Source organism: Chionomys nivalis, chromosome 19 (genome assembly GCF_950005125.1).
Source record: "Chionomys nivalis chromosome 19, mChiNiv1.1, whole genome shotgun sequence".
Lineage (NCBI taxonomy): Eukaryota > Metazoa > Chordata > Mammalia > Rodentia > Cricetidae > Chionomys > Chionomys nivalis.
The window spans coordinates 57,391,149-57,404,959 of NC_080104.1; the positions used below are offsets into that span (position 1 = coordinate 57,391,149).

A 13,811-nucleotide genomic window follows, 5' to 3' on the forward strand; every position below is an offset into this window, starting at 1 on the left:
GGCACGCAGAGAAGTCCTGACGGAGCAAGCATTAGATAGAGGTTTTGAAGGGGTACCGACGAAGACTTTGGTCTAAGGTCATCACTGTGAAAAGATATTCTGATTAGCAAAAGAAATATAAGCAAAATTATAACAAGTCAGGACCCCATCTCAAAAAAAAAGGAGAGGCCAGGGAGATGGCTCAGGCAGTGCCAAGCCTGATGACCCGAGTTCTATCCCTGGCACCCACATGGTGGAGGCGAGAACTGACTCTTGCATGCTGTCTTCTGGCCTCCCTATGTACACTGCAGCACACACACACACACACACACACACAGAGAGAGAGAGAGAGAGAGAGAGAGAGAGAGAGAGAGAGAGAGAGAGAGAGAGAGAGAAATAATACATTTTAAAAATGCATAGGGCATGAGGAATTCTGGGAACAGGATCTAGAAAATAGCCCATATTGCTGACCAGTGGCAACATGATCCCCAAAGAAGTCAGAAATGCCATAATCCTGGCCTTATCTAACCCAGTTTTAAAATTAACACCAGAATAGGCTCTACAGGCAATGCTGGACCTGGGCGCACCGTATGGTGCCAAGTACCTGGGTGAGGCTGGCAGCTGAGGGGGCACTCCTTCTGCTGCTCTCCTGTTAGTCCAAACTCAAAGTCCAAAACAAAAGCCACATTCTCCACTGGCCAAAGTAACCGTGCCAGGGAAGCGAAGAGGAATCGGGAGAGTGGGATCAAGAAGGGAAAGAGACTAGGGAGGTGGAGGCAGGAGGATCAAAAGTTCCAAGTCATCCTTGTTCACACAGTAAGATCTAGGCCAGCGTGGGATCCAAGAAATCCTAAAAATAAATGAACAAATAAATAAAAAGAATGCAAAAGAAACGACATCATCAGAGTTGTTGCCCCAGATGCTGCCACACACGAGGACAAATGAGCAAACGCTGGCCAGAAACATGACATTACGGTTTACATCTGGAATGTTCTCAAAGGGCCATGGGTTAAAGACTTGGTTTTCGGCTTGCAGCCACTGGGAGATGCAGCATAGAGAGGAATGGGTTAACACCTCCAGGCCAGGCCTTTAAAGCAACCAGAGCACCACAGCCCCTCTCTCTCTTCTCTTCTGCATTCCATACTGCGGCCATGACAGCTGCCTCACCCTAAAGCCATTGAACCAACTGACAATGGACCAAACTCTCCCAAATTGTAAATCCCAACAAACCCTTTCTCTTTATAAACTAGTTCATCTCAAGCCGACTAGCACAGACGACAATGTCATGAGCGTCTGCTGAGACTCCAAGAAAACATGATTTATACACACGCTGAATGAGACGCACCTGCAAGTCGTTTTCTTTTTCCTTTGACTTAATCCACGTCTTCCCCTGAGTCTGGGGATCGATGAGGAGAGGGTATCTGGTGGCCTTTGTCACGATAATGCCGTTCTGAATCGACAAGTCGTCGCCGGGTAATCCCTGCAGGCCCCACTCGCCAATCTGAAGGGGAAATGGGCACGTGCCCGTTCAAAGACCCGGAACATGTTCATTAGTAGTTGAGTGCTTAGAATGGAAAATGGAAATGGCTCTGCAATTGCTGTCTGGGGTGGGGGTGGGGGAGCAAACCAACCTGCAAATGTGAGCCGAGTGATGTCAAGTTTAGAAAGCAAATGTAAATATTTATCTTCCAGATTTTTATTTTGTATATGTGTATAGGGAGTAGTTTTATACACATGAGTGTGCTGCTTGCAGAAGCCAGAAGAGGGAGCTTACTCCCCCTGGATATGGAGTTACAAAGGCTATGAGCCACCCAACATGGCTGCTGAGAACCAGACTTGGGTCCCCACTCTTGATCTGTTTGTGCTCTTAGGCTGTATATATTTTTTATACTTACAGAGATTGTGAAAGGAGGCCAATATCAGAGAAGAAGATAGCTCCCAGCCCCCAGAGCCTCCTGGCCTTTGGTTCTGCCTACAAGGCTTACAGAAGGCAACTAAGCAGCTGGAGAGACGTTGGCCGAGATAAGTTAGTAGGAGTTCAGCAATGGTAAGTATGACTGTGTCCTTCCCCAAATTTAAATGGGATAGCATCACAGTCAATGAAATCTCTGGAGATCCAGTGAGCCAAGCAGTGTCTAACTTTGCTAAATTACCCTTAGGTCCTCCAAAGACCCAGATTCATGAGGACTACCTGGATCCACTTTGCCTTCCAGGGCCCGGTGTCTCCCGTACACAATCTACTCCCTATAAGGGTAAGTCTAACATTGTTTGAGCTAAAGGCTACTTTTAAGGCTTTAACTACAGAACATGGGGAAGTCAAAGCACTGTCTCCCCAAGGAAGCAGCAACTGGTGCCTGTTTGCAAAGCTCAAACACAAGTCGATCTGAATACAAATTGCCTGGAAAATATTTATGACCACAGGAGCCTGGCAAGTTGTGTTGAAAACTGACATTGGCATCAAAATCCCAGCAAGTCAGGCCTGCCATTTGTCATCAGCACCAGAGCATGCTGGGAGTTAGCCATTCGTGACGGCTAATCTTGAGTGTCAGTGGGAGGGGGTTGGTGGACACTTCTGGGTCGTCTGGGAAGGCCTCTGAGAGGTTCGTCTGAGGAGGGAAGACCCACTTGGAATTCGATTGGCATCACCCATCTAATGGCCGGGGTCCCCCACTAAATGAAAAGGAGAAAGTGAGCTTTGCACTAGATCCCCGCCTCTGCTTCCTGACTGAGGATGCAAAGGGACCAGGAGCCTCACAACCCCACCTCCATGCTTCTCCGTGCATGATGGACTGTGACCTCATGCTGACGGTGGGAACTGAAACGGGGCTGGAATTCCAATGTGGTGGGGAAAGGTCAAACTCTAAGTCAAATGAAGCCTCCCTTCCTTGTTTGGTTTTTCTTAGTTTACTCTGTAACAGCAATAAGGCACTAATATACTATAATATCTAATATATATATATAATATATATGTATCCCTAATACACATATCATACTTATTTATATATAAATAAACTAGGATACCTAATATATATAATACCTAGTATATATCATATTTACATATATAATACACTATAATACGTAGGCAGCAACTGCCTTTGCCTCAAATCTTTGAAAGAGAACATAAAAGAATTAACATTTCAAATAATGGAAAGCCATTTAAGCCATCTTAGTTATGGAAGCAGCTTTCAATTGCAGGAAAATAACGCAGACCTTTGACTTTTTGCTGACGGTGGGAACTGAAACGGGGCTGGAATTCCAATGTGGTGGGGAAAGGTCAAACTCACAGTCGGAGGGTCCACCAGCATGGCGATGAGATTCAGGTTTTCGGTGAAAGGGATCTTCCGCGCTTTCAATTCTAACTCCCACTGGTCTTTAAGCAAATAGTTCCTGAATATCTGGTTGAAAGGGCCGAGATAGGAGAGAAAGCCCGTGCACAGCAGAACATCACCTACGAGTCTGTCGAGAGAGCAATGCAGCCGCTGAGGCCCAGTCCTCAGGGTGAGTCCCTGGGGGAGCTATGGTGCAGACTTGCTTTGCCATAGGGTGTGCGGCACAGCCTTTCCTTGCCCCTGACTGGGAAAAACTGTGCAAAAAAACAGCCCTAAACACAAAGGGGTAGGAGGGGTCACTTTCAGGTGGCTGGGGGATGTAAACCAACTCTTTCCCTGCAGTGAGGATCATGCTTTCTTTTTATTGCACAGCCTGTTCACAGCCTGTCTTAGCAAACACTTAATGTGCCTTTGTGCATATGTGTGCACATTTGTGTGTGCAGGAACCTATGCACTCTTGTGTGTGTGTGTGCGTGCACGTGCATACATGCGTGTGTGCATGCACACGCACACATGAACACAAGCATGTGGGCAAGCTTACATGCTTGTATACATACTCTAGAGGTCATTGTCAGATGTCAATCCATAGGTGCCACTCACACACACACACTGTTTTTTGAGACAAGGTTTCTTTTCTCTTTGGCTTAGAGTTCACTGGGTGACCAACAAGTCCCAGGCATCCACTTGTCTCTTCACCCTCCCAGTTCTGGGATTCCAGAGGTGCACCACACCACACTGGCTTTCAGCATCTTTGCACGGCAAGCCCTTCACTGACAGAGTCTTCTCTCCTGCCCAATGCACACGTTCAAAATCACTGAGGGTAAGCCCAGGGAACCACACAAGTGTCGGGCGGCCTTGGCAAACCCAAACATTGCTAGATGTGCCTCCAGCTAGAAATTCACGCTGCAGAGCTACATGGGGGGCCCTTTGCTTTCTACTTCAGAGATGTGTTTGCAGCCACTGGGGGATGCCTACAAGTGTGGACGGTGTGACAGAGAGGTGGGACGGGAGTGATGACTTAGAAGGGAACCCACAAGACTAAAACTCCTACCTATTAATCTGTGCTCTGAACTCTTTGCTTTGCTGGGTCCAGCGGACTTTTTCTCCACTCAGCCCATCGATGAGCGTGGAGGCCGCCTGCATCTTCTTCCTACACATGTCCGCATCGTTAAGCAGATCCTGCACGTGGAAATGAGAAACCGCTCAGACAACATTTCAAAGCACTTCAGCAGGGGCGTGTTGCGTTCACACATAAAATCACACGGAGGAATTTCTCAGTTTGCAAAATAAATGCAGTTAGAAAATAATAGAGCGACAAATTACCATATTAATTACAATCTGATCCTTCATTCATAAGACAGCAGTTTGGTTATCTTTTTTTTAACCTTGTAAGATTTCAAGGATATATGTAAAAAGGGCAGGGGACGTAGCTCAGTTGGTAGGATGCTTGCCTAACATGCATGAAGCCTTGGGTTTGATTCCCGACATTACATGAAGCTATGCATGATAGTGCATGCCTGTAATCCCAGCACCCCACGGGTGGGGCTTCAGAAGGATCAGAGGTTTAAGACCATCTTTGGCTGAGCAGAGAAAAGATGGGGTGCGTGAAACTCTATCTCCAAAGTGAGCAATCAGTTACATAAGAAATAAATGAGGCTAAAATTCAAGGACATTTTATAAGAAAGACTCTAAAATTGTATAAGTAGTATTTCTATTCAATATTTTCCAGAAAACAATAAAGGTAAAAATTCTGGTATTCCTTTAATTAGTTTTTCAGTCAGTATGCAAAATAATGGATTTCATTATGGCATTTCCATACATGCATATGATTATACTTTGCTCATATTCATTTCCCTGTTGTTGTCCCTCCCCTTTTGATGGTTCTGTTCCTCCCTGAACCCCAAGTTTCCCTTCTGTTTTTATGTAATTTTCAAATAAATGATATGTAGATAGATGAGAGAGAGAGAGACAGAGACTGAGACAGAGACAGATACTGATAGATGGGAATAAAGGATGGATGGATGGATGGATGGATGGATGGATGGATGGATGGATGGATAGATGGATAAAGAGATATTCAGATAGACATAGATGTATATTTATGTGGATGGATAGAGATACAGGCAGATGATGATAGCTGGTAGATAGATAGATAGATAGATAGATAGATAGATAGATAGATAGATAGATGATAGATACAGGCATAGATACATAAGATACACAGATGATAGACAGATAGATGAATGGATGAATAAGATAGATATGAATAGACAGAGATAGAGGGATGTAAGACTAGATTCCCCATATATAAGAAACACATTATCTGAGAAACAAAAATACTGAAGATAAGCGTGTGCCCTGACTTCAACGTTATCCCATGTATGCACGCACTGAAACACCACATGGTACCCATCAAGGATGTCCATGTTTTACGTATAAGCTTAAAAACTACACTTAAGGCCGGGCGGTGGTGGCGCACGCCTTTAATCCCAGCACTTGGGAGGCAGAGGCAGGTGAATCTCTGTGAGTTCGAGACCAGCCTGGTCTACAAGAGCGAGTTCCAGGACAGGCTCCAAAGCCACAGAGAAACCCTGTCTCAAAAAACCAAAAAAAAAAAAAAAACAAAAAAACAAAAAAAAAAAACTACACTTAATTTCAATCCAAAGCGACTTCCAGTCAGGACAGCACTTCCACCAGCTCACCATTTTCTCATTCATGGCCGCGTCGAACTTGGCCTGCACTTTATCCAGCTCAGCCTGCTTCTCATCCAGCAGCGCCTGGGCCTTCCCCAACTCTGCATTGGCCACAGCCAGGCGGCCTTCCTGCTTGGCCAGGTTTGCCTAGGAAGAAGGGGCAGAGGTTCGCCAGAGGCACACAAGCTCTATGAAACATTCATGATTTTAGTTCGTAAATTATCGCATAAATCACAGAATTTTTGCAGTGGATGCTACTTCTGAGGTCATCTGTTTCAGGGCAACAACTGGGGAGGCAGGATGTCTTGGGGATATTTTATTAATTTTCCCCTTTTAATTATTAATGTTCACTATAAAAAACACGGAAAATGCAACAATGCAAAGGAAGAATTAAAAACTCTGATCTTTTTCCTTAGATATAAGCACTGTGTTAAGAAGGCATTAGATGTCATTTTTATTCTTTTCACTTAATAGACTCTAATTATTGCCCCACATCCCTAAAATATTTTTAAATAAAAAAAATCATTTTATGTGTTTGGGTGTTTTGCCTACACCTGTGGCCTAGAAGAGGACACTGGATCCCCTGGAACTGGAGTTGTGAGCCACCACATAGATGCTGGGAATCGAACCCAGGCCCTCTGAAATAGCAGCCAGTGCTCTTAACAGCTGAGCCATTTCCCCTTAAATGCTTTTCAGCTGGTGATAAGGCTTCGTGATGTCCACCTTAGTTCACTAATATTTCTCTACATTTATGCACGTTATTCTTCTCTCTGGCTTTCAATCCTTAAAAATGGCACAAGGATAATCACCACTGGACAAGCCGGCAGTGTGGTTTGCTGCTTTCCTAAAGATTCTTTGGAAACAAAGTTGCTGTAACAGTAGTTAGCTTTTTTCTTTTTCTAAATCCGACAACATGGTAATTATCTGTTCCTTGCAACTTTAAAATAATTAATCACTAATACACAGCCAGTGCTCTCTGGGGTAGATTCTGATTAACGTCTCGTTTTCTTTCCTGTTTACTTGTTTGCTTGCTTATTTATTTAGGCAGGTTCTCATTATGTACACCAGGCTGGTCTCAAACTCCCAGAGACCCATCTGCCCCTGCCTCCCAAGAGCTGGGCTTAAAGGCGTGCACCACCGTGCCCGGCCCAGGTAAAGCTGCCCCTGACCCCCTTGATCTGACAAGGACCAATAGCAGATGCCACCAGGGCGTTTTTGTTGGTTCCCACTCAAGATACAAATGGATTTTTATGCTTTTTTATGTTTTATTTAATTCAATACTATCTTATTTCTTTGGTGACACATTATTATAATTGGATCTTTGCATCATATTTTTTATTAATTAAAAAAAACTTTGCTTTTATGAGCCTTTACTCTGAATTCTGAATTTCTACTAAGATTTCATGTGGTATCTTCGTTCGAGGTGTGTTTTCTGTTTTCCCATCATTTCCCTCTATTAAAACTTTATTTTCTATTTCATTCAAAATTTTGAGCTTAAAGAGGCAGTCACATATTAAAAGCCTTCTCAAGAAGAATGGTGATGGGGCTGGAGAGATGGCTCAGTGGTTAAGAGCATTGCCTGCTCGTCCAAAAGTCCTGAGTTCAATTCCCGGCAACCACATGGTGGCTCACAACCATCTGTAATGAGATCTGGTGCCCTCTTCTGGCCTGCAGACATACACACAGACAGAATATTGTATATATAACAAATAAATAAATAAAATATTTAAAAAAAAAAAAAAAGAAGAATGGTGATGCTCAGCTTGTTCAGCCATTTTCTAGCCGCAGAACAATCAATCACAACGTTTTCAGGTTAGTAGGGGTATGGGGGTTGAGTGTGAGGCCCGGGGGTATGTTGGGATGTGTTGTGCATAGTTAAATCCCTAAGGGTGACTTTTGTCTCCTTAAACACAGAAGATGCCCTCACTGGGCGTAGAACGACGCATGCGTGCGTGAGTGCATGCGTGCATGGGTGTGTGTGTGTGTAAATACGTGTGAGTGAGGCCAGAGATCACCTCAGGTATCATTCCTTGAGAGCCATCCCCTGTTTTTGAAACAGGGTTTCTCACCCCTTACTCAGAACTCACCCGCTGGGCTCTGCTGACTGGCCACAGGACCCAAGGGATTACAGCCGCTCTACCTGTTCTCACGTGCCTTCTGGGGATCGAACATTGGTCTTTACTCTTGCAAAGCAAGCCTCACTGGTTGAGCCATCTCCCAACCCCTGGCTTTCTCTCCTTTCACAGGGAACTCAGGTCATTCCTCTTAGACTGCACAAGTCTTCACTCAGTGTTTGCAACCGGGGACATTTCTAGGCGCTCATCCGCACCTCTGCAAGCTTAGTTTGGAATGCCATGAGCAAACTCAGTCCCCAGTCTCTCAACCTGAGAGGCATGCCAAGCTTGCCTTTGTGGCAGCTTGATTAATATCCTGACAAATTAATTTCTTGTTAAAGTGAACAAATTAGTTTCCGTTGTCTGCATTGCCAAGAAGCATTCACCAGATATAAAAAGAAATAGAAAAAAAGAAAGAAAGAAAGAAAGAAAGAAAGAAAGAAAGAAAGAAAAAAAGAAAGAAAGAAAAAAAGAAAGAAAGAAAGGAGAAACTTTAACGGGCATAAAAAAATAGTCATACATGCTGGTCCACGACTTTAGTTCCAGTACAATTAATCCAAGAGGGAGGCACAGGCAGGCAAGATCTCTGGGAGATCAGGCTAGCATGGTGTGCTGGGCCAGCCAGGGAACAAAAAAATTACAAAATTTAAAAATAAATAACAAAATTAAAGCATGGGTACAGAAACATTTGCCCATATTGATCTAAGTTACAATCTGTCTGCTCACAGGAATTCTTTATATTTTTGGTTGTGAGCCTAGCCTTTAACGGCTGAGCCATCTCTCCAGCCCTGCTCACAGGAATTCTTATGATTGATTTTACCAAGAACTGATTTATGGGGAAGAGGGAAATTTACCTTCAGAGGCAACACCTCCCTGTTGATGCCATAAAATATTGCCATAGCAAGTGTCCAGGACAGCAAGCCAGCCACATTCCCACAGACTTTTTTGGCGCTTTCAAAAGTGTAATCATCCATGTTAAAATAGGGCTGCAGCAGCTCCACCGTCTCTTCGTTGATGGTGTCCTTGGGGAACTGCTGCAGGCTCCACAGGAATCCTGTAGCGCTCATCAGCTGGAAGACAGTATGGCAATCTCTCAGGTCTGAGAAAGAAGAAATCCTGCCTTCCTGCATTGGTATGGAAGAATCAGCTATGGTTGTTTGAATGAAAATGGTCCCTATAGGCTCACATACTTGACTACTCTGTCCCTGGTGATGGAACTGTCTGAAAAGGATTAGGAGGTGTGGCCTTGTCAGAAGAGGTGTGCTACTGGGGGCAAGCTTTGAAGATTTAAAAGCCCATATCATTCTCAATCAGACTCTGCCTTGTGGTTGTATCTCAAGATGTGAGCTCTCAGCTACTACTCCAGTGCCAAGCCTACCTGACACCATGCTCCCCACCATGATGATATGATACCATAAGCTCCAAATAAACCCTTTCTTCTGTAAGCTGCCATGATCATGGTATCCTATCACAGCAATAGAAAACTAACTAAATCATCAACTGATTTTTTTTTTCAAGAGGTAGACATCAACTGCTCTAAACACACCAACCTTACTGGTAATTGCCACCCTAAACCTACAGACTGACATTTTTTCTAACTTCATGGGAGAAAGAGAGAGATGAAAATCCACATTCCTGTGCAGCATCTAAATACCACCAACCGTAAAGACCACCTTCTGGATATGGGGCTGGACCCACATCAAAGCTGGTTAATGTGCCACTGGTTCTGGGCATATCTCATTTTTGAAATGGTTTTGAGTAATGTGGGATTCCTCCCTCTGCATGCTGTGATTACTATTTATGAATAAAGAAACTTCTTTGGACCTATAGCAGGAGAGAACTTAGCTAGGCAGGGAAAACTAGACTGAATGCTGAGAGAAAGAAGGGCAGAGTCAAGGAGAAGCCATAGAACCACTGCCAGAAACAGACATGCTAAAACTTTGCTGGTAGGCCCCTGCCTCGTGGTGATGCACAGATTAATGGATATGTGTTAAATTAAGATGTAAGAGCTAGCCAATAAGAAGCTAGAACTAATAGGCCAAGCCATGATTTAATTAATATAGTTTCTGTGTGATTATTTCGGGAGTCTGGGTGGCCGAGAAACGAACAAGTGGCCTTCCTTACTACATTTGAGTTTCTAAATCTGTGTACATTTTGAGTGATACAGTGTTATAATTTGGATCTTGCATATCCCTCTTGGTAGAACAGAAATCACACAGCACTCAGGAAGTGAAGTCAGACTGAAGGCCATCTCCAGTGGCCCACCTACTCTAGCAAGGCTCCTCTTCCTGAAGCCTACATGACATTTTTCAAGACAGAGCTACCCGTTTGGCAGGAAGCATTTGAATGTATCAATCTGTGAGTACACTCCACATCCAAGAAACAAAAACAGGATATTATAATTACAGCCCCCCAGTCAAACCCTAAACAGGACACTAGAACCCCGCCCTTCCTCTTCCTCCCTTTACTTCCTGCTCCAGCTAAATAACTTCCCCTGCCATGTGCTTCAAACACCAAGTGGCTCCTGCCTTGCCACAGGCCCAAAGTGCCAAGACCATTCAGTCATGGCCTGAAAAAAAAAACAGTGAGCCAAAATAAACCTTTCCATTTCACAAATTTATTCTCATGGGCACTAAATGATACTGATGGAAAAAATACTGAATAAGGTGAAGTCGAAGCTAAACTCCTGAATACGTGGCAGTTGGTGGCAACCTGCCAGCTTGCAGGGCTGATTCTCCACGTCCTGGGATATCTGCTGCACCTCACGAGACTTACCAAGGTTCTCCTTACCTTTAATGACTCTCCCCACGAGGGCTTGCAGCAAGGCTTCTCCGGGTCCATAGTAACAGGGTCGATCTTCTTCTGGAATAGCAACAGCACACAGTCCATGATCCTCATAATCAGATGAGGCGGTTTGGCGAGCTTCCTGACCGTGGCAATGTCATTTGGTTTGATGGTCTGTGGTTGGGAACAGGAATCAGTATCATTTCTTTTTCCTGAGTGGTACTAACAGGCTTATATATGGAAACCTACTACTTCTAAGTGGTTAAAGCAGAAAACAATCAAAGGCACATTTCTTTATCTTCCGATTCCTAACATTATCTCCTCAAGGGATCAAACTCTAAGGTTTCTGCATAATGGCTCCTTCATGGTTGGGCTCTGATTTCTGTTAGCCTTTATTCCTGCTGCTGCTCCTTCAATTGACTGACTTGAGGGGTCCCCATCACTCATAGCCCCCTGCCCAGACCTCTGCTAACACAACAGGTATGTAACAGTTGGACAGCTTGCATCCTAGCCCCGGGGACACAAAGACAGGAGGCTCTCAGGGGCTTGCTGGCCAGCTAATCTAACTGAATCAGTCCCAGGTTCAGTGAGAGACCCTGCCTCAAAAAATAAGGTGGGGAGTGGCAGAGTTAGACATCTGATGTCAAATTCTGTTCACCATACATACGTGCATGCAGATATGCATATACCTGCGCACATGTGTATGCACACACAAATATGTACATATGCATGCAACACATACAAAAATGGAGAAAAATGTTTTTAAAGAGAAAGGAGACAACTTCCTGAATATCAGAAATCTTACTTTTAGTTTTCATTTTTAGGGTTGTCCTGTCTCTAGAAGGGGGAGAAACTCCATGGAAACCAGAAAAATTATTACAGCACATGGCTTATGAAAATATGCTTAGGACTGTGAGCTGGATTTAGATGAAGTCATTGCCTGGTGTGATGGTTTGAATGAAAATGGCCCCATAGGCTCATATGCATAAATACTGGGTCCCCAGCTGGTTTGAACTGTTTGGGAAGGATTCAGAGGTGTGGTCTCATTGAAGGTGTGGGGGAGGGCTTTGAGGTTTCGAAAGACTCAGGGCATCCCCAATGTGCTCTGCCCCATTTGGGGGCAGCTATGTGAGATCTCAGCTGCTGCCACAGCTGCCTACCACGAGACTTCACTGCACCATCACGAACGCTAGCCCTCTGGGACTGCAAACCCAATTAAACTCTTTCTTTTATAAGTTGCCTCGGTCATGGTGTCTCCTCAGAGCAACAGAAAATGAACTCAGACACCTGACGTCCAAGATAAGGAAGACGAAGAGAGGCAGATCAATCAGCATCTTAGGATTCATCCAGCTCAGCTGTTTCTCTTTCATATGTCATTACATGACCCGTCAAGGGAGTGCGGGTATGACCTGCACAGAACTAAGTGATTACTGCGTATTCATCCATGTGACAGCTACAGGCATTCTTCTATACAAAGCAATGGGAGCAAACAAAAGCAGCCTCCACAATCTCCCAAAGAAGGCAGAGAAAAGACAACGGCTTTAAATCTCTGTCATGAAGGATAGGGCGACGGCAAAACAAAGAAGAGCTCAGAAGAACCAGAAACCTGGAGGAGTGAGGGTTGGGCCCAGCTGTCTTCATAGCTGTGACTGGGCACAAAGGCTAGGGAAGGCAGTCCTGGCAGGCGGAGGGGTCTAAGACATCTAGGTCCATCTATCTAAAGGTAACAGGTCATGATTATTCTAGAACTCTACAGGTGCTTCTGAGTGGGCGGGCCTACTGTGCGTAGGGGCAGAATAACTAGGGCACAGTTCAAAACTTAGGAGCCAGGCTGTTAGCAGCAGTAGAAGCAAGTACACAAATAGATTGTAGATAAATGATAGATAGATAGATAGATAGATAGATAGATAGATAGATAGATAGATGACAGATAAAATAGATAGGTGATAGATGAGATAGATGATTGATAGATGATATGATGAATAAATAGGTATAAATAATAGACAGATAGATAACTAGATAAATAATAGACAGACAGATCACTATCAATGTGCCCAACAAATTTTGATTATTTCTAATGCCTAAATGAAACTTCAAGAATCCACGAGGGATTATAACATCTATGGAGACCTATAAAGTTAAGTATATTGACTCCAGATAATATGAATAAGATTGGTTGTCATGAGACAGAAAGGTCAACCTCCTGCCTCCAGAGCCATGCCCCTGTTGTATGCACTGTATGTATGTAGTATATACATACAGTTGAAGCTGCTTGGCAGGAGGATGGCTGGAGGCCAGCCTGGGCAGCATAGCAGGACCACTCCCTCCTTCTTTTGAAAGGAGAAATGGAAAAGTGGGGGGGGGGAGGAAGAAAGGGAGGAAAAGAGGGGAAAAGGGAAGGAGAGAGGGGGGAAGGAGGAAGAGAGGGAGGGAAGATGGAAGGAAGGGAAGAACGGAGGGAGGGAGGGAGGGAGGGAGGGAGGGAGGGAGGGAGGGAGGGAGGGAGGGAGGGAGGGAGGGAGGGAAAAGGTGCCCTTCTTTCCTCTCAGCTGCAGACGCCCAGCTAGGAACTGTCTCCTTAGAGAAGTCAGAGGCACAAGAGGGCCTTAAAGAGGGAGTGTCTAGGACAAGGCTGTCTACTAATCTGAATCCATCATGCTCTTAGGAGACATGTCCAACCTGAGGGGCCCCAGCCACGTGTGTCCCAGGACAGCTTTGAGTGCAGCCCAACATATCTGTAGATGACAATGTTATATCTCAATGTCTAAAGATTGGACTTCCCCAGGTTAGGCCCCTGCCCACCGGCTCTGTTTCCCAGTTCCCAGAGAAGGCTGATTCAGGAAAGCAAGCAACAGACGACAAGAAACAAGCACACAGTAAACCCTGCTGCCGAGGACATATGCCAACAGAGT

The 13,811-nt window shown here is 44.6% G+C and overlaps 1 protein-coding gene across 2 annotated transcripts in view; it reads right to left on the minus strand.

The window, feature by feature from the left end:
- The window catches only part of Dnah8 (dynein axonemal heavy chain 8), a 225,873-nt gene that overhangs the window by 82,986 nt on the left and 129,076 nt on the right, over nucleotides 1-13,811 (minus strand). For both annotated transcript variants that reach the window (XM_057794552.1, XM_057794553.1), the window contains 6 exons: nucleotides 10,906-11,073; nucleotides 8,970-9,185; nucleotides 6,011-6,148; nucleotides 4,360-4,487; nucleotides 3,264-3,435; nucleotides 1,325-1,480 (listed from right to left, as the gene is read on the minus strand). In XM_057794552.1, the coding sequence (XP_057650535.1) occupies nucleotides 1,325-1,480; nucleotides 3,264-3,435; nucleotides 4,360-4,487; nucleotides 6,011-6,148; nucleotides 8,970-9,185; nucleotides 10,906-11,073 (978 nt within the window). The remainder of the gene's footprint in view (nucleotides 1-1,324; nucleotides 1,481-3,263; nucleotides 3,436-4,359; nucleotides 4,488-6,010; nucleotides 6,149-8,969; nucleotides 9,186-10,905; nucleotides 11,074-13,811) is intronic.